Source organism: Rhinolophus sinicus, chromosome 15, assembly GCF_057876585.1.
Source record: "Rhinolophus sinicus isolate RSI-liver-muscle chromosome 15, RSI-T2T, whole genome shotgun sequence".
NCBI lineage: Eukaryota > Metazoa > Chordata > Mammalia > Chiroptera > Rhinolophidae > Rhinolophus > Rhinolophus sinicus.
In genome coordinates, this window is record NC_142515.1 from 98,260,615 (window position 1) to 98,281,521 (window position 20,907).

The 20,907-nt window shown below is 39.2% G+C and overlaps 1 protein-coding gene and 1 long non-coding RNA gene across 8 annotated transcripts in view; one reads left to right on the forward strand and one right to left on the reverse strand.

Moving 5' to 3' along the window:
* Nucleotides 1-13,659, forward strand: part of PALLD (palladin, cytoskeletal associated protein) — a 372,024-nt gene extending 358,365 nt beyond the window's left edge. For 6 of the 7 annotated variants that reach the window (XM_019731447.3, XM_019731449.3, XM_019731448.3 and 3 more), the window contains 6 exons: nt 2,288-2,382; nt 4,087-4,219; nt 6,361-6,568; nt 9,532-9,697; nt 10,231-10,364; nt 11,506-13,659. In XM_019731447.3, the coding sequence (XP_019587006.2) occupies nt 2,288-2,382; nt 4,087-4,219; nt 6,361-6,568; nt 9,532-9,697; nt 10,231-10,364; nt 11,506-11,678 (909 nt within the window). In that variant the 3' untranslated portion in view covers nt 11,679-13,659. Of the gene's footprint in view, nt 1-2,287; nt 2,383-4,086; nt 4,220-6,360; nt 6,569-9,531; nt 9,698-10,230; nt 10,365-10,522; nt 10,572-11,505 lie in introns of all 7 variants that reach the window. The other variant, XM_019731450.3, reaches the window with a different exon arrangement.
* On the reverse strand, nt 7,214-11,774 carry LOC109447271 (uncharacterized). The gene is made up of 3 exons (XR_002137340.3): nt 11,637-11,774; nt 9,144-9,326; nt 7,214-7,494 (listed from the first exon to the last, which is right to left on the reverse strand). It is a non-coding gene; the product is annotated as an uncharacterized LOC109447271 (long non-coding RNA).
* Nucleotides 13,660-20,907: the final 7,248 nt, after the last annotated feature.

Here is a 20,907-nt window from a genome sequence, read left to right on the forward strand (position 1 = left end):
AGAAAGTTTTTACCAAATTAAAAACAAAGGATTGAACAAATTCAGTGATTTGCCCAAAGTTTTAGGAAAAGTCAAAACTCAAATCCAGGTTAGAGGAGTTTTGTGTTTTTTTTTAAGCAACCAGTATCTGCTTCCCCAAATTCAAGGTTAAAGGTTTAATGTAACATGTCTTTTTCTAACCACATAAGTGGTTAGTTAATATTAATTTCCCTTGTGGATCCTCTGGGTTTTATACCACAAGGAAAAATCTATCCAAATTAAAATTATTAGTTGAAGCAGCAAAGCAAATAGTAAGGAAACCATATCCCATATATCAGTATAGTTGAAGGTATTTGTGTAAAACAAAACACACTGTCTTGGCCTCAAGCTCAAAAAGAATCACGAGTCTTACATGTTGATGTGTTCAAGTATCTGCTAGAATGCATCTGTTGGGTAATTTATAATGGTGTCTTCTAAGGAAATCACATCTAGATTTTCTAAAGCAGGTACAGATTTGGAAGGGTTAGATGACATTAATTTTCAGATTTCAAGTTAGCTTAAGGGAATCACAAGTGTTTGCCAAGCAGCGTTCAGCATAACAGCCTTTGTATCAGGCGGACTGAACTTCACATACAGTTAATCTCAGTCAGAAATAATTTCCCATCATAATGTCATACTTCACATCTCCTTGGAAATTTTCAGGAAAGGCCGTATTTTAAGGATGACCTCAATAGCAAATACTGTGAATGCTAGGGGAATTTACAGATCTAATGGTACAGGACTTGAGGGTGTTTCCTGATGACCACATCTTTCTATCTGGTAATTCCTAATTCTTCTGTCTGTATTACACCCCCGTGTGTCTTTGCCTTTTCTGGGTGGTTCCGGCCCTCAGAAGTGCAGGCTTGGAGAGGATCTGGAGAGTCGCACTGAGGGAATCCCAGCCCCTCACTGAATCCTGCAGTGGGGTTTTCCCCTCCGTGTCCCCCCCACAGTGTGTCCTCTCCTCATCCCAGCCTCCTCTCACTTGGAACTCAGAAAGCAGTGCATCAAAACGACAGAACCCCTCTTGCTTCTGTTACCTGTCTCGATGGGCAACTTGGAATGAAAATGGGAGTGAATTTCATTTTGGCTGTTAAGTGCACGTGCGGGCCGCTTTTCAACCTTGAGCTAGACTTCCCTGAGTCTAATCAATACATTTGCTTCTCATTTTTCCTTTCTTACTGTGGTTCCCTTTTGGCCATTGTCAGAATTTATAAATACATCGGCGAGTTCTCCTGGGAGACGAGAGGAGAAAGTGGAGGAGAAAATCTATTTTTGCTACTCTGCTTATAATAGTGAGGGGGGAAAATGAGGGGGAAGGGAGAAGACAGAAAGTAACAATGAGTGATTTATTCATGTCATCGGGGCCGGCTATTACTTTTGTCTATCCATACGACAGCATGTATCATATTTTCAATTGGCAAATTTAAGAGAGAAAATAAGGCTTTTTATTAGATAGGCCTTTAGATCAGGGGTGTCCAAACTTTTTTCAACGGTTTTCACCAAGCGTCATATGCGGTAAAATACACAAACAGCCGGGCCACTCACTCGAGGTGAAGTATGTATTGCCTCACCTGGTTTATTTAAGTAGACTAAATATATTTTTGGAATTTGCTGCGGGCCAATTAACAATGGATTGCGAGCCGCAGTTGGCCCGCGGGCCGCAGTTTGGACACCCCTGCTTTAAATGATCAACATATTTTAGGTATTTAACTGCTTCTGGTTTTGAAATCTCCAATATGTTGATGGGAACATGGTGTCCTGTACTCGTGATTCTCTCCTTATAGTCCCTGTACGTACTTCTCTAATGCTCATTTTATCTGCTGCATCTCTTCTAATATGGGGTGTTTGGAAGAGCTACCACTAACGTTTCATAAATACGTTTACTGAAAAGTAAACCGACAGAAAACTGAAGTCGTCTAGTTTGAGTTCAGACTTAGCTACATGCAGTAGCTATGTGACCATGACAATGGAATCACAAGCCAGTCGCGTCCTGACACTGTATTTCACAACTCAACTTCACATGTTTGGGAGTCCTTATTAGCAGATTACAATGAATTCCATGAGGATTGTCACTGTGAACGCCATCCTAGATAAAACAGTAAAGCTTATTTAACTCAAAGAAAGTACATTTCTGTGAGGGGTTGGTGTCATTACTAACATGGCACACTGATTTGTTCATAATGTCTTATGGAGCACAGAAAAAACAGTGCTTAGCAGTTAGCGGTGTTGCATAGCAAATGATGTCTTTTCCTGTTGTCTCTGACAGGGCCGCGTCAGTTGTACTGGACGGCTAATGGTACAGGCTGTCAACCAAAGAGGTCGCAGTCCCCGCTCTCCCTCCGGCCATCCTCATGGCAGAAGGTATTTCAGATGTTCCTTCCCATAGGTGTTACTATGATTTCGTTTATTACGGTAAATTCAACACTATTACAATCATAGGATGACCGTAAAAGTGAACACATGAGTCTGAAGACAGAATGTGAATTCGATCTTAAACGGTATCCAGTGTATGGCTCCTGGATCACTATGGTCCGTTGCAATTCAGAAAGGGGAAGGGAGCAAACAATAATGTGTGCTAAGCCAACTCAGGTAATGCCATCGCTAGTTTGTTAAAAAGGGCCCAATTTATATAGGAAGACATCAAGACTCAGCAACTTTAAATGGCAGGTGTCTTAATGAAAATGCTAGTCAGTGGTACACAAATCATTCAAAACCAAACTCCTCTAACCAAGAGCTGTGTTATAAACGATGGCTGCTACATTTCTTAAAATCAACTTGTCTGCTAATGTTCATTGTACAGTTACTTAGTTCACAACCGTTTATTTTAGACCCTAATCTTGTAGGTACGATATTTTAAATGCTCAGCAAGTATCTGCTAACAATAGAGTGTGCTTTGCATCCCTAGGGTCCCTGAGCTTATTACACAGGGATGCTGGCGGAAGCAGCAGGATGCTAAGCCTGTGGCTGTGAACGTAACATTTAGTAGCATATCCACCGCCTTACATTCTGTTCCTTTGCTTTTCCCGTGGTCTTCAATATAGCTAAGCTTCTCCAGGTGTCAGTGTCTCCCAGATAAGCAGTCTGTTCAAAAATCCGATCTGTACTTGGAAAAGAATAACCTATATAAAAACTGATAATTATTAGCCTCTTTTACTAATCTTTCACTTTTTTGGTCCATCTTATTTTTTCTAGTTAAGTGTTTTTAAACTTATCTTGTGATTACTGACCATTTGTATTCAACATCTTGCTCTTACGTCTTCCCTGCAATTATTTTAAGTTGTATCACTCTTGAAGGTGCCCCTGGAAACACCCTTAAAAGCAAGAAAGACACAAACTCTGGGAGATGTGCACAGTTTTATTTTAAACCAAGAAAGGAAAAAAAAAAGTGTATTTAGGCACATGGGTAACCGATAAAAAAGAAAACCTGCCGAAAAATGTAATTTGTTTTTTATAACATGCTAAGAACTTTTGATTTCCTATAAGGTTAAATTCACAGTAGAAAGTTCGTAGTTTCTGTTGAAAAAGGTTTGGTAATAAATAAATGAGCAACAGCTGCTGCTATTTCTCATACAGCTTTAAAAATATTTAGGAAAAAAATAGGTTAGTATCGATTACCCCACTTTTTCCTATTTCCCCTTTTATGATTTATAGTGGCTTTAAGGATTAGGAGAGCAGAACTGTTTAAGATCTGCAATTAGACTATGTATAATAAACTTCCAAATGAAACAAGATTTTGCCTTGCTGACTTTTTAAAGTGTAAATCTTAGGGGTAGAAATCAGGTAAGGTTATTATATTATTACCCCATATATTACAAAAAAGCCATGACTAAGAGCCTGAACATAACGCTATTTATGTAGTATCTATCCTTCCATCTATTTTATTTTATTTTATTTTATTAAATTTATTGGGGTGACAATTGTTGGTAAAATTACATAGATTTCAGGTGTACAATTCTGTATTACATCATCTATAAATCCCATTGTGTGTTCACCACCCAGAGTCAGTTCTCCTTCCATCACCATATATTTGATCCCCCTTATATCTATTATCTGTCTTGTTCTAAGGCCCCGTTCTAGATCAAGGGACAGCGGAGATGAAAACGAACCAATTCAAGAGCGGTTCTTCAGGCCTCACTTCTTGCAGGCTCCTGGAGATCTGACTGTTCAAGAAGGAAAACTCTGCAGAATGGACTGCAAAGTAAGAGTCTGTTATTGCCTATACATCTATCTTACCCCTTTGCCATTTCTCTTCAGTTTCTTTTGGAAATTATGTAAAGTATACACGTTTAAAATGTTTTCCAGCTTAAGTGAAATATACGGGATGTTTACACACTGCTTTAAATCACCCTTTTCCTTTACTCTTAAATGTTTATTAAATATATTCGTTACTTAGAATCCTATACCATACTCCAGAAAGCCGCTGGGAGGTTTTATCCCTTTAAGTTTCCCATTTGGTTAAAGGAATACATGTATTGAATCTGGCATATGTCCTGATCAATAATTAGTTGATCTTCACTCTTTATTCACACACATTTTGTATCCATATGTCTACTCTGACTTTTGCTCCTCCCATTTTCTATTTCTAAGAGACGTTAGAGCGACATCCTTCTTTCACCCATTTTACAGCAGGGCCTCTTAATTCAGGGTACGCATTGTATGTGTGAACTCTGAAATTGTATACAAAATTGTGTGTAATATAACTTTTATCAATTTCTCAAACGAACTTGAGGCCAAAAATGTTTAAGAACTATTACTCTGACATTTTTTCTTTTTCTTTGCCCCATTATTTACTGACTTGAAGTTCAAAATTTAGCTCTTAAAAGATAGGTAAGGTTTTTTAAAATTTGGGCTCCCTCTGCTGGTTCTCTTTGGGATTGCAGAACACAAAGGGAGTTCAGAGGATTTGGGCATCATTTGTTTTTTCGAAAGTAAATCTGGGCTTGTCTATGAAAAGAATAAAAGGATCTGTTCAAAGTATGACCTGATTATAATGACCTTAAATTCGTGATACCAGCTTTGTTTACTTACACAACCAAGAAGGCTGGGGTTAGACAAAGGGCAAAGGAATCAGGCATTTTCCCTTCGCCTTAACGTGAGTAACTGTCCACTGGGAAGTGGGCAGGCTGAGACTGCAGTGCTTTATGCATCTCCTGCTAACGGGCTGTGGCTTCAGTCAGTATACAGCCCTGTTTGTGTAGGTTCTCACCTAGTGAAGCGGGAACAAGTAGTGCTGCTTTCTTTCTAAACGTGGGAAAGGCCTGGAACCTGACCCCAAGTGTCCACTCCGTGTTCCTCCAGACAGGTAAATGAGTGTATGTAGCGAGCTGGGGGATAGCAGGTGTACAGATGAGAGAACATACGAGCCTGAGCCTCTCAGAAGCCAAGCTGCGTAACGATTGCTTCCAAAATCTCTTCATCCTTTTGACCAATAATTTAAATTTTTTCCTTTAAAAATCTCTAGACCTTTGTGATATCTGGGGGATGGGGCATCGTTTAAGTAGTATAAATGAATTACCATGTAGCAGGACTGGAATTTATGAATTCCCTGGCTGATTTTGGCAGAGCTGGGCCTTCAAAAGAATTGTTTTCCAGTCCAGCGGACATCTTTTTGTATGCAATTTCCCACTAGTAAATTTGGGATGGGGTAAAAAGGCCTTCCTTAGTGGTGCTTCTCTCCCCATTCAAAATCAAGGGCAAAGCCATAAAGAGTTGACAGATGGCAACCATCCCTACCCTTTCACAGCACAACTTGTTATTTATTAGCAATTAAATCCGCTTTTGTCTGATGTCTGGTCAACAACTGTCTCGGTCTCAAGATTTTATGTTTCCATTGTGATGCTAATTTGTTGATATGGCTTTCTGGCTAATTTTGTATTGTTCTTGTTACTTAGTTTCAAGGATTATAAACTAATAGCCCTGCTGCTGATGGATGCATTAACTAATATCTCCACAGCTGTGGCAATTCTATGATGAGAAGCCTTACTGTGTGTAAGTGCCAGCTGAGTATGTTGTTGTTATTACGATTAGACTTGTTTCCAAAGAGCTCAGGGCCCTGTGCTGCCATCATCCCAGTAATCTTTATAACCCTTGGTGAGGTAAGATGGTGACAGACCTTGTTTTGATCCCCATTTCATTTCTAGGTTGCTCTGTAAGAAATGTTTAGAAGTGAGCCCATGAGTGCTTAGGAAGCCACTGAAAGGGTTTAATCAAAACAGTAACATGAGCTGATGCTAAAAGCCATCTCTTTTACTACCAAAGGGAGAATTTATGCTGGTTTCTCAGCTATTGATTTCATTGTTTTCATATTAGAGAAGTTCATGCATTTTCTTTCTGGTTTAGGTCAGTGGGTTACCAACCCCAGACCTCAGCTGGCAACTAGATGGGAAGCCAATCCGCCCTGACAGTGCCCACAAGATGCTCGTGCGTGAGAACGGGGTGCACTCACTGATCATAGAGCCCGTCACCTCGCGGGACGCCGGCATCTACACATGTACGGCCACTAACCGAGCGGGACAGAACGCGTTCAGCCTGGAGCTTGTGGTTGCAGGTAGGCTTGTCTGTGAATTCTTTCTCTCCCAGCATGAACATGAGATTTAGAAATGTAAGCTAATCCTGCATTAGTAACCAGTAGGGAAAAGAAATCGGACCTCTGCAGACAGATTGTTTCATCAAAGTAGCCAATTGAGACATGTTATGAGGCTTAGCAAATCAGAAATATTAATTTTTCTTCACTGTAGTTATTATCAATCCCTCCTTTCTCCCACTAGCCTGGCCAAGAGAGAAAAGGATTTGGGTTTCTCTGGATCACTCTATGTCTCGTGTGTGTGTCGCGCTTGGTGTTACATAAGGAAAGCTCAACAGCAGCACAGGCTCTGAGAACCAAACTTGATGTATAAGAATTGATTTATGCATCAAGTTCTACATATATACCTGGTTTTTAAATCAATGTAACACGCACTGATGTCAAAAGTGAAAAATGTTTAACATTTCATTACCCCACACATTTGCTTTTTAGTTGATTACACTGTGAGATAAACTTCGTTAAAGTATTGTTATGTGAAGTCTTACCCTTAGGTAAGGACAATATATTTATGGAAAGGTTTATACCATCCTTAAGAGTTGAGCATAAGTAAAGATTCTGATATCTGTTCTCTTTTAAAAAAAACATGTTTATTTTTCATACCTCTGTTTGTAAAGTGCCTCATATAAATTATCTCAGTTGGTCTTCATAACAGCCTCAGAGGGAATCAGAGCAAATTTTCTTCCTCATTTGACAGATGTGGAAATTAGACTTAAGTGAGTTGCGCACAGTCCCATCAGTCAGCTGAGGGATAGACTCAGTCTGTTGATTCCTGGTCCTCTTCCACGCACTGTGAGCCACTGAGCTCGTTCAAGAAATAGAGTAGCGGCCTTCAGGAGGGGTCCACTTCATGGACGGTGTAGATGCCTGATCACTGTGCTGTACACCTGAAGCTGAAGTTAAATAATATTGCATGTCAACTAATTTTCATACACACACACACGTACCGGGGGTGCTAAAAATGTCTACAAGTGGACACTTTGGTCAGCGTTGCTCAAGCAGTAGTTGGCCGTAATCAGAAATGTCTGGACACTGATGGTAACCACTTTGAGCACCTCTTGTAATTGCAGAAGTCAAACCTCACTTGTATTCAACGTTTGTAATCAGTATACAGTGAGTATTACAATTTTAATCGTTTTTTTTCCTTTCTTAAAATATGTATAATTTTTTTTGGCACCCTCTGTATATATAGTCACGGGATATAAAGTACAGAATAGGGAATAGAGTCATTGGTAGCATAGCAGCTATATACGATCATCAGGGAGGTAGCAGATTGGGGGAAGGGGGTTATCACTTTGTGAGGGGTATAAATGTCTAATTATTATGTTGCTTTGTATACCCGACACTACTAAAAATAGAGTAGCAATGAGAATAAAGCCCAGGAGGTCCTGTCTAAAATCCTTGATAATGATTCTGCTAATAGCACAAAGACGTTTTTCCACACAGAAAACACGATAAATGTGTAGACTGTGGTGCTGGTAGCCATGCTGTCGCACTTTATGTCGTCAGTAGTACTACACACTTGGACTGACCTCTGTCAGCCCTGTAACTAACTGCCCCTCATCAGACAAAAACCAACTGTTTTTCTCCTGCGCAATGTGCTGTCTGTCTTGCAGGACTGCCGTCCCCATCTGCCCCAGGGAGCACTTCCGTTAGAAGACGGCAGTGCATGGGACTTGAAACAAGGTCTCTGACATCAAGTCTCAGTCCTAGCTGTCGCTTACTAGCTGTGTCCTTTGGCAAATACCTAACATCTCTGCAACTCCGTTTCCCCGTATGTAAAATCAGAATGTAATGCCTCAGCGAGTTTTTATAAGGATTAAATCTAGGACACTCTGCAGCACCAGGACCCTGCACGGCCATGCTCCACAACGGCAGAGATTATTCTTACTGGCGAGCTGCTACGACATTAAGCCTCATTTTATATACTGAGGTCTGTTCCCACTTCCCCCTAAATAGCCTCAGTCAGGTAACCATGTAAAGTCGAAGAAAAATACAACCTCTACATAGTTCAAAGTCTTAGATAGTCTGGGGTATTTGAACATTTCAGGAAGAATTTTTATCCTCTTCACCTGCCTCTCGCTGGCTGCCCCGATACATCTGTCATTCCACAGGATGAGGAGTGGTGGAGAAAGACATGCATCCTTCTATTCATTGCTGGTAGCTCAGAAGAAAATAATTAAATCTTATTGTTCCTCTGAAATTGTTTTCACTCACATCCAAGAAAATCACTTCCCACTGGATGGGGATATTTAGAGTATTAACTATCAGTTCTGATTTTTTCAGACTAATGAAGTTATCCTTTTTTATGGCGTCCTTCCTTCAAGGTAATCATAAATAAAGCTTTCTTTTTTTATAGCCCTCAAAGAATACAAATTGGAATCTGTAGTTAATAGGATGTACATTCCTAGTTTATAGGTAACTATTTAAAGCTACCAAATTTAGATGAAGATGCTTCTCCTGTACTTCCCCCCCTTTTAAATCCCATGGTATGTTTCACTTAAGCCAGGACTTACAAATCTTAAGAATTTTCATAGCAAACCTTTCAGGTAGCAGGGAAGGACTCGAAGTGGATCCGATTCTTAGCAACACTTGTCCTCAGGACCACTAGGGGGCAGTGGTTGGTAACGGCTGTGACTGCACCGTAACAATCAGTAGTGAAGCCATCGTCTCCTGCAGCCTGTCAGTCATTCTGTGGGGCAGATGGCCAGCAGACTGTGTGGTCCTGTCAGAAGTGAATGAATCAAGGAAATAAATGAGTGGATGAAGCACAGGATCTTTAAAAAAAAAGAATAATTTAGAGAGAGGACCAGCATTGTACCACCGGAAGTGAAAAGATCTATGTAAGCAATATTGCAAAGAACATCTGAATTATTTGTATTGCGCCTTTTGTCTATCACTGATAGATCATTCATCTCATGTTTTCTCAGCTAAAGAAGCGCACAAACCCCCTGTGTTTATCGAGAAGCTACAAAACACAGGAGTTGCTGACGGGTACCCAGTGCGACTGGAGTGCCGTGTTTCGGGAGCGCCACCACCTCAGATATTTTGGAAGAAAGAAAATGAATCCCTCACTCACAGTACTGACCGAGTGAGGTGAGGACACAGTGACTTAACCTGATTCATAACTTCTTGGTCCTAACGATATATAAACAGATACTTTATATGGCGTGTAAATCTGGGTAAGAGTCACGCCACTGACGATCACAAAGACAAAAAACACTCTTTACCCTAATGTATGATTAAGCTTTCAGAAAGACGGAGAATGGAATATGACGACGAAACACATTCTAACTTAATCTAATGGTGGGTTTTTTGTGTGTTTATCTTTCTATCTAAAAGAACAGATGCATTCATTTGCTTCAGTGGTGACAGAGAATCTATTCAGTGGTTTTGTAAAGGCAGATCCTTAACTAGAAATTAAGTGAAGAGATGTGTTCAGGCTCGCGACGTCTGCTCTTTTCTCCCATTACCTTTTAATGGGGCCAGCAGCCTCTCCAGAATAAGTATGACCCTATTATTCTCTACTCGCGCAATTCTGTTTCTAATGAGCTAATTAGAAACGATGCTTCCTGTCCACAGCCACTTCTTAACATGTAGAGCCCTGATGACTGTATCCTTTTCCCCAGCATGCACCAGGACACCCACGGCTACATCTGCCTGCTCATTCAGGGAGCCACGAAAGAAGATGCCGGCTGGTATACGGTGTCGGCCAAGAATGAAGCAGGGATTGTGTCCTGTACTGCCAGGCTGGATGTTTACAGTGAGTGCTGCCTCATCTCATCTCCTTGCATTTAGTCATTAAACGCTGAAAAAAATAGACATCCGAACAGCAACTCACACTATTTTTATGTAATCTTACAATGGTAGTGGTATTTTTGGCTAAAAATTTCATATTGCTCTTTCTCTTTCTGTTTATAGTTTCTCAACAACATTAATAGTGAACTACACCAGGAGAACAAATACCCAAGTATCTTTCAGGAACTTTGCATTAGCAAAATATGCATGCTGATTTCTCTTATGTAGGCTAGTCAACTGTGGCTTCCTTACTCAAGCATCCTTAGGCATTAACAGTAGGCAAAAGCATAACCACACGTTTTTCACCTTATTACCGTGTTCTGCAAATGACTGCCTTTTTAACATTTCTTCCTGTATTATAATCCTAGCACAGTGTCTTAATGCACTCTAAACGGGGGTACATCGATCCTGGAATGCATACTTTTGTGGCTTAGTGCTTTTCTCATTAATTTATCTTAAGCAGCTGAGCAATAATAGGTTTGTGAGTGTTTGTGTATGTATATTTGTCTACATGCATCCTAAATTTAACGAAAATCACTGCTATTGAATTTACAAACTAGTACAATAGCATTATGGGATCTAGTTACACAAAAGCACTAGAAAAAACGAAGCGCTTACCTCTTCTTGAATAAGAAAAAGCTCTGTGAGGTTCTTCAGGAAAGGAATGAGCTCAGCCTTCCCTACTGCCCAGTTCCTTTCAATGGATTAAACATCCATCCCCAACACCAAACTACTCATTATTGTGGCATTTATTCATTTTGATCTCAGAAGTTGTATTTTTTTTAAGAGGGGAGAGGTGAATTAGGAAACTTAGAGACTATCTCAAAGGACTCCCTGTGCCGCGGCAAGTACTTACTTTAAAATAAACTATACTTTGTCTTTATTATCTGTTATAGTCCCACTACCCTGTACACACAGTACATCTGCAACATGGGTAAAATGCAAAACTATCCTTAAACTTTAGGATTTCTACCATAGATGCATTCAGTTTTTCATAAAGAACATGTACCTGGTATATATCAAAAGACATTCTGTATTTATTTGAAACATCTAAGGGCTTTCCAGTTATTTCTTGATTAAAACATCCTAATTTTCTTTTTTTGTAGCCCAGTGGCATCAGCAGCCACAGAGCACCAAGCCAAAAAAGGTGCGCCCCTCAGCCAGCCGCTATGCAGCACTTTCAGACCAGGGACTAGACATCAAAGCAGCGTTCCAGCCTGAAGCCAGTCCATCTCACCTGACACTGAATCCCGGCTTGGTAGAAAGTGAGGACCTGTAATCCAACATTCTTGTTGAAACTGAAACACTGAAACAGCCTTGCCTTGACCAGCATATTCCTTTGTCACAGTATGTAAAAGGCAAAAACATACCTTTGACTATAAGAAATTAAAAAAAAATATTTTTCTTAGAGTTTAAGTAAGCGATGCTAATAGAAATGTACACATTGCACAGAAAATTCACATTCATCATCCAATTTAAAACTTTAAAGTGGTCTGAAATGCTGAAGGGAAACCAATTGTTCAAAGGTAACCACAATTTGTATTATCAGAAGTGCCTTTAAAACACTAGCTTTAGGTGCTACATAGCATGATAGTGTGGAATGCTTTTAACATGAGGCAATTGTACCACAACTACTACTAAAATGATTCTAAAATGGCAGTGTATTCAGACAGCTACAGTGAATCAAGTGCAATATATGAGGATGAAAGAGGAAATGCAAAGAAATCCAAGTAAATGCCTTGTCTTTGCAAACTGTTTTATATTAAACCATAAGGAATTACTTGCCTTAAATTTTAATAATATCCAGAGTTTTCTAAGAAGGTTAATACCTTACTTCATAACCTTTATTTCTTTGTATTGTATTTTCTTTTCATGCTACCTTGGTAGAAAGCTTATTTACAAACCGTATTGAAAGGCTAATTTAAATATAAATAATATAAAGTATTCTGAATAAAGCCGAAATATATTACAGTCCATTCCAAGAAAGGCATCCAAACCACCCAAATGACCAAGGCTCATAGAATTTGGAGGAAAGAGGGGTTTGGAAAGAGTAGGGAGAAGAATGAAGGAAAATGCTACACGCGTACTTACTACATTATATTCATTCAGATAAAAGAAGGGGCAGGCAACATGTTAAAGGACAGGCTTTTCTTTGGTTTTCTTGACAATTAATCTAACATGTAGGTGAAAAACACTGCCACTCACCAGTCAGGGAATCCAGGGTCAGCTGCAAGTTTGGAGCATATGTGCTATGGGAATTTTAGCGTGTCTGACGTTTGTGTAGAAGATTTTAGATGTTTAGAGCAAGTTGAAAATGGACTGAGACTGCAAGATTGGCATAAATGAAAAATTGCCTGTAGCATCTAGTCTACTTGAGGGAAATGGAGACTTAATAGAGACAAGAACAGGTTTGTGCCATAGTGTTTTTGTTTTGTTTTTTTCCAATGGCACCAAGATATGGTGAATGGAAAATAGTAGCTCACTTCCCTGCTGTTGTGAAACCTTGCCTTAAGAATGCTGAATTCTGAGTAGTTTGTAAAGGCATCTCAGCAGAGACTAATTTTTAAATGCACACAATTCTGCATCAGCTAAATTGAGTTGATTCTGACCAGACTTGATCGTTTTAAGTCGGAACCAATAAACTTTAAAAAGGAGAAAAAAAACAATTTGGCCTACTATTGTAACATGAGGCTTTAATGGTACTTTGCTATGAAAAGAAAACACTGTATTCCTTATGCAAAACACGTATCTCTCATTATTTATAATAAAAATGTTGAACTCTCTTAGCTCAGTTACTCAATTCAATACATAGTATTTTTTAAAATAATTTTATATTTGTGTACCACCCTATATATTTCATATTACTGCTTCACATGTACAGCTTTCTACTTCTTTGTAAGAACACCAACCAAGTTTTAAATGGTTAATGGGCTTGAGCACTGGGTGGCAGATATTCTCTGCAGTGGTACAAGTTTCTTTGATCACACTGCTATGCATTACTAATATGGAATTTAAGATACCATACAAAGTCCCTCATGGACTTACCTATGTTCTAGTATTGACTTATGTCATATCTTACTTGCCAAATTTTTCTGAATGTGACTTTTTTGCTAATTTGCTGGGTTTGGGATTAAGTAGCATTATTTTGCCACCTTTTATGTTGTATTTATAAAAAAAAAAAAAATAGTATTATACTACTTTTTGGATTGTTGTGCTGGTGTAATGTGGATTTAACATCAATAAATATTTAACAAATAGTTGCAATTTTGTGAAGCAAAGTATTCCATTGTTTTAGTTTCCTAGTGCTGCTGTAATGAACTAGTACAAACGTAGAGGCATAAAACAGTACTCACGTCTTAGCTGTGTAGGTCAGAAGTTCAGGCATGATAGGGCTGCTTCTCTGTGCAGGGCCTCACAAGGCGAAAAATCAATGCGTCTGCTGAGTTGTATTCTCACGTAGAGCTCAAGGTCCTGTTCCAAGCTTAAGTTCTTATGAGAGAATTCAGTTCCTCGCAGTTGTCAGACAGAAGTCTCGGTCTGTCCGCGAGGGGCCACCCACATTCTTTGCCATTTTCAATTCCAGCAATGAGACGCTCCCTGTGACAAACCCCTCTCACGCTTTGGATCTGTTGTAGAGTGGCCTGATCCCTTTTAAAGGATCACCTGATCAGATCAAACCCACTCAGGTAATCGCTCTTAAAATCACTGGATTTAGGACCTGATTACATCTGCAAAATTGCTTCACAGCAATTTGTGTTTGATTGCATAACTGAGAGAAGGTGCGTGTACACCAGGAGGTGAGGTAATGGGAGTCAGCTTAGAATTCTCAGGTTGCTGTTGCCTTGTGCGTCTCATGGATGCAAGCCCCATTGGCTTGCGAAGTCAGATGTTTTGGGGCTCATCTTTCATTCACAGGTCTTAAAAGTTAAGGTGACCCATGTGGGGTTCAACCCCCTTCAGTTTATTTTCTGTATGCACGCAAATAATACGTGTGCCCTGGCTTGTGTGCCCCAGGAAAAAGTATTCTGTGACCACACACCACATCCCCTCTCTAAGAAATTAAATATAGAGAATTCTGGTTCACAATGGCAACACAAGAGGATCCTGAACTCACTTCCTCCCATGGACACACCAAATACACAACTACCTACAGAACAATTTCCTCTGAAAGAAACCCAAAAACTAGCAGAGTGACTCATACACATTGGGCAAAGGAGAAATGGGTAGGAGAGGTCGAGACACAACCTTGCCAAAAACCCCACCCCCAGCAGAGCCACCCACAATTGGGAAGGAACTCACAACCCTGAGCTTCTCACTGAGGACTGAAGGGGATTGAAACCCACAGGGGTCACCTTAACTTTTAAGACCTGCGAATGAAAGATGAGTCCCCAAAACATCTCACTTCTCAAGCCAATGGGGCTTGCATCCATGAGACCCACAAGGCAACAGCAACCTGAGGACAGTTCTTAAACGGCTGGCAGGCACGGACTCACCTACCCAACGGCCCAGCCCAGAGACAGCTGACTAAAAGTGCCCAATCTTTCTGTGAAAGACCCCTATTTGCTCATCTTAAAGGGTCAGCCGGAAGGGTAGGCATCTAATTTAACACACATCCAGGGGCCTAGCTATAGGTGCGGCCTGAGGGGCAGGCTTCTAATGAAACACATCTAAAAGCTGACTGCAATCCTCTCCAGAGACCTGAGGGCTAGTGCTACCATCTTCACACTCCCTCTGCCTCGCTCCAGGTTGCTGCTATCTCCCAGAAAAGAGCTTCTGACACATTTGCAGCTGCCATCCAGAAGAAAACCCTTGGTCACCTGGTTTTGGTGGCCAGTGGTGCTTACATGTGTGGGTCTCACAGGACTGTAAAAGAACCAGTTCTTAACCAACTACCACCACACATGTACCACCAAGGGACCAGCATACAGCCAGCAGACTGAAACACACACAGGCAATGTGTCTCTGAAAGAAGACAATGAGATTTTCTTCACAGCTGTGGCCAACAGGTAGGCTTCTAATTCTGCACACATCTAGGGGCTGACTCCCGTACGCTCCAGAGACAGGCCAGCAGGCACTCTTGATGCCCAGCCCCGGGGTACCAGTGTCTCCAAGAAAGGAGCTTGTGCACACATCTGGCACCCTCGTTTTTGTGGCTCTTGTCCAGAGGACAAATCCCTTGACAGACTGGCCTGGTGGCCAGTGGGCTTATGTTCAGGTACAACTATACGACACCAAACAAAGAAACCACTCTTAACTGGCTATAACCCCAAGGCTCAGTCTGAAGGGAGAAGACAAACGCCCTTCTCCCAGTATTTCCTGAAAGAATATTCCCGTGCTTTAAAAGCTGCTGCTTCAGAGTCCGGCTTCCAATTAGCCTGAATCCAGGTGCTGACTGAGATTTTATCCTTTGGGACATTAACAGGTTTTGAAACACCCTCAACTACGGGGAGCCACTAAGAATAAAGTAGGTAACGTGGACAATCACAAAGGTTTGAAAGACAATAGCCTGAACAGTAAGATTCATCTCCTGCCATGTTTCCCCTAAAATAAGACCCAGCCGGACCATCAGCTCTAATGTGTCTTTTGGAGCTAAAATTAATATAAGACCCGGTCTTATTTTACTAACGTATAAGACTGGGACCTATATAATATAATATAAGACCAAGGTCTTAAATTAATTTTTGCTTCAAAAGATGCATTAGAGCTGATGGTCCGGCTGGGTCTTATTTTCGGGAAAACACGGTACACAAGGCCAGTCTTTCAAGACTGGGAGAAGTGACTGTTTTACCTAACGCATAGAAACCAATACAGAGTGTCAAGGGAAATGAGAAACAAAGGCATCAATTCCAAATGAAAGAAAATAAAAACTAAGAAAATAGACCTTTATCAAATGGAGATAAGTGATTTACCCAATAAAGAGTTCAAAATAATGATCATAAAGATGCTCATGGAGCTCCGGGGAAAATGCATAAACAATGTGAGAATTCCAACAGACAGTACCAAACAGAAGTCACAGAGCTGAAGAATACAGCAAGTGAACTGAAAAATACAACAGAAGGCTTCAGTGGCGTGATGAAGCAGAATACACAGCACCCACATAGAACCCTAAAGATTCCACCAAAAATCTGTCAGAAATGATCAAATAATTCAGTGAAGTAGCAGGATACAAAATCAAAGTTCAGAAATCAGCTGCATGTTTATACACCAATAACAAATTATCAGAAAGAGATATTAAGAAAACAATCCCATTTACAATTGCACCAAAAAGAATAAAATACACAGATGCAAAAATCCGAAACAAAATTCTAGCAAATCGAATGCAACAATACATTAAAAAGATTATTCATCACGACCAAGTGGGGCTCATCCCAGGGGTACAAGGATGGTTCAACATTCGCAAATCCATCAATGTGATACATCACATAAACAAAATAAAGGACAAAAATCATATGATTATGTCAATTGATACAGCAAAGCATTTGACAAGATACAACATTCATTTATGATTAAAACACTTAATAAAACAGGTATAGAAGGAAAATTCCTGAACATAATAAAGCCCATATATATGACAAACCCTCAGCTCATATCATAATTAACAGTGAAAAACTGAAGCCCTTTGCTCTACGTTCAGGAACACGGCAGGGCTGTCCCCTATCACCTCTGCTTTTCAACACAGTGTTGGAAGTCCTCACCAGAGCAATCAGGCCAGAGAAAGAAATAAAAGGCATCCAAATTGGGAATGAAGTAGTTAAATTGTCACTCTTTGCAGATGACATGATGCTATATATAGAAAACCCTACAGACTCCACCAAAAAGCTGTTAGAAACAATCAACAAATACAGTAAAGTTGCCGGCTACAAAATCACTGCACAAAAGTCCATTGCATTCCTATATACTAACAATGAAATCTCAAAAAAAAGAAATAAGAAAAAACGGTTCCTTTTGCAATTGCAAGAAAAACAATAAAGTACCTAGGAATAAACTTAACCAAGGATGTGAAAGACCTATATGCTGAAAATTATAAGACATTTTTAAAAGAAAGAAGACATGAAGAAATGGAAAGATATTCCATGCTCATGGATTGGAAGAATCAACATAGTTAAAATGGCCGTATTACCCTAAGCAATATACAGATTTAATGCAATCCCCATCAAAATCGCAATGGCATTTTTTAAAGAAATAGAATAAAAAAATCATCAGATTTTTATGGAACCACAAAAGACCCCGAATAGCCAAAGCAATCCTACGAAAAAAGAAAATGCTGGAGGTATCACACTCCCTGACTTAAGCTTGTACTATAGGACAACAATAATCAAAACAGCATGGTATTGGCAGAAAAACAGACATGTAGACCAATGGAATAGAATTGAGAACCCAGAAATAAACCCACATAAATATGGATTAATTTTTGTCAAAGATGCAAAAAATATGCAATGGAGAAAAGACAGTCTCTTCAATAAATGGTGCTGGGAGAATTGGAAAGCCACGTGCAAAAGAATGAAACTGGACTGCTGTCACCATGTACCAAAATTAATTCAGAATGAATCAAAGACCTAAGCTTAAGACCTGAAACAATAAACTGCATAGAAGAAAACATAGATAATAAACTTATGGACCTTGGGTTCAAAGAGCATTTTATGAATTTGACTCCAAAGGCAACGGAAGTAAAAGCTAAAAAAAAATGAATGGGACTATATCAAACTTAAAGACTTCTGCAAAGCAAAAGAAACCATCGACAAAATAAAGAGGCAACCAACTTAATGGGAGAAGATTTTTGCAAACAGCGCCTCCGATACATCCAAATATCCAAAATATACAGGGAACTCATACAACTCAACAACAAAAAAAAAACCCAAGTGAAAAATGGGCAGAGGACCTGAAGAGACATTTCTCCAAAGAGGACATACAAATGGCAAATAGACGTACACAAAAATGCTCAATATCACTAATCATCAGAGAAATGCAAATAAAAACCACAATATCACCTCACCCAGTTAAAATGGCTATCATCAACAAGACAAAGAGTAACAGGCGTTGGAGAGGCTGTGGAGAAAAGGGAACCCTCATACACTGTTGGTGGGAATGCAGATTGGTGCAGCCGCTATGGAAGGCAGTGTGGAGGTTCCTCAAAAAATTAAGAATAGAATTACTACATGATCCAGCAATCCCTCTCCTGGGTGTCTACCCAAAAAATCTGAAAACATTTATCCATAAAGACACATGTGCTCCAATGTTCATTGCAGCTTTATTGACAGTAGCCAAGACATGGAAATAACCAAAATGTCCCTCGATAGATGAATGGATAAAGAAGTTGTGGTATGTATACACAGTGGAATACTACTTGGCGGTAAGAAAAGATGAAATAATACCATTTGTGACAACATAGATGGATCTTGAGATTGTAATGCTCAGCAAAATGTCAGACAGAAAAAGTAGAGAACCATATGATTTCACTGATATGTGGTATATAAAACTGAAAATAACAAAAGAACAAGACAAACAAATGAAGGGACAAAAACTCATAGACACAGACAATAGTTTAGGGGTTACCAGAGGGTAAAGGGGGCGGGGGGTTCTAGAAGAGGGTAAACGGGGTCTAATATATGGTGATGGCAAGACCATTGACTCTGGGTGGTGAACACACAATGTGAAATATAGATAATGTATTACAGAATTGTACACCTGAAATCTATGTAACTTTACTAACAATTGTCACCCCAATAAACTATAATTTAAAAACAAACAAACAAAAAAGAATAAAATACTAGGAATAAATTTAACCCAGGAGGTGAAAGACCTGTACTCATAAAACTGTAAGACACTGAAGAAAGAAATTGAAGACAAAAATAATGAAAGGATACCCCATGCTCATCAATAGGAAGAATTAATATCATTAAAATGCCCATACCATCCAAAGCAATCTAGAGATTCAATGCAATCCCGATCAAAATACCAATGGCATGTCCACAAAATTAGAACAAATAATCCTAAAATTTATATGAAAAAAAATAAAATTTACATGGAATTACAAAAGACCCTGAAAAGGCAAAGCCATCTTGACAAAAACCAGTTGGAGGTATCACGCTACCTGATATCAAACTACAATGCAAGGCTATAGTAATCAAAACAGCATGGTATTGGCATAAAAACAGACACATAGATGAGTGGAACAAAACAGAGAGCTCAGAAATAAACCCACACCTATATGATCATTCAACCTATGACAAAGGGGGCAAGAATACACAATGGGGTAAAGACAGTCTCTTCAATAAATTGTGTTCAGAAAACTAGATAGATACATGCAAAAAAATGAAACTGGACCACCTTCTTAAACCATATACAAGAATAAACTCAAAATGTATTAAAACTTAAATATAAGACACGAAACCATGAAACTCCCAGAAGTAAACGTAAGAAGTAAACTCTGACATTGCTCTTAGTAATATTTTTTTCTGGGCAAGAGACACAACTAAGAAAAAATAAACAATTGGGACTACATCAAACTAAAAAAGGTTTTTGCACAACAAAGAAAACCACCAACAAAACGAAAAGGCAGCCTCCTGAATGGGAGAAGACATTTGCCAATGATATATCTGATAAGAAGTTGGCATCCAAAATTTAGGAAGAACTCATAAACTCAACACCAAAAAACAAACAATCCAATTTAAAAAATGGACAGAGTACCCGAACAGACTTCTCCAAAGAAAACATACAGATACTTCTCCAAAATAGACATATGAAAAGATGTTTGATGTCACTAATCATCAGAAAAATGCAAATTAAAACCACAATGAGATACCACCTCACACCTGTCAGAATGGCTATCATCAATAAATCAACAAACAAGTGTTGGTGAGGATGCAGAGAAAAAGAGAACCATCATACACTGTTGGTGGGATTGCAAACTGGTGTGGCCACTATAGAAAACAGTATAGAAGGTTCCTCAAAAAATTAAAAATAGATCTACCATATGACCCACTAATTCCACTTCTGGAAATTTATCCAAAGAAATGCAAAACACTAATTCAAAAAGATATATGCACCCCTATATTCATTGCAGAACTATTTACAATAGCCAAGATATGGAAGCAACGTAAGGGCCATCAGTGGATGACTAGATAAAGAAGATGTGGTACAAATATACAATGGAATATTACTCAGCCGTAAAAAATGAAATCTCACCATTTATGATAACATGGTTGGGCCCAGAGGATATTACGGTAAGTGAAATAAGTCAGATAAACAAAGACAAACACCACATGATCTCACTTATATGTGGAATCTAAAGAACAAAATAAATGAACAAAACAGAAATAAGACTCATAGGTACAGAGAATACACTGATGGTTGCCAGATAAGAGGAGTGTTGGGGAGCTGGGTGAAAAAAGTGAAGGGATTAAGAAATAGAAATTGTTAGTTATAAAATAGTAACGAAGATGTAAAAGTACAGCATAGAGAATATAGTTAATATTGCCATAACTATGTATAATGCCAGGTGGGTACTA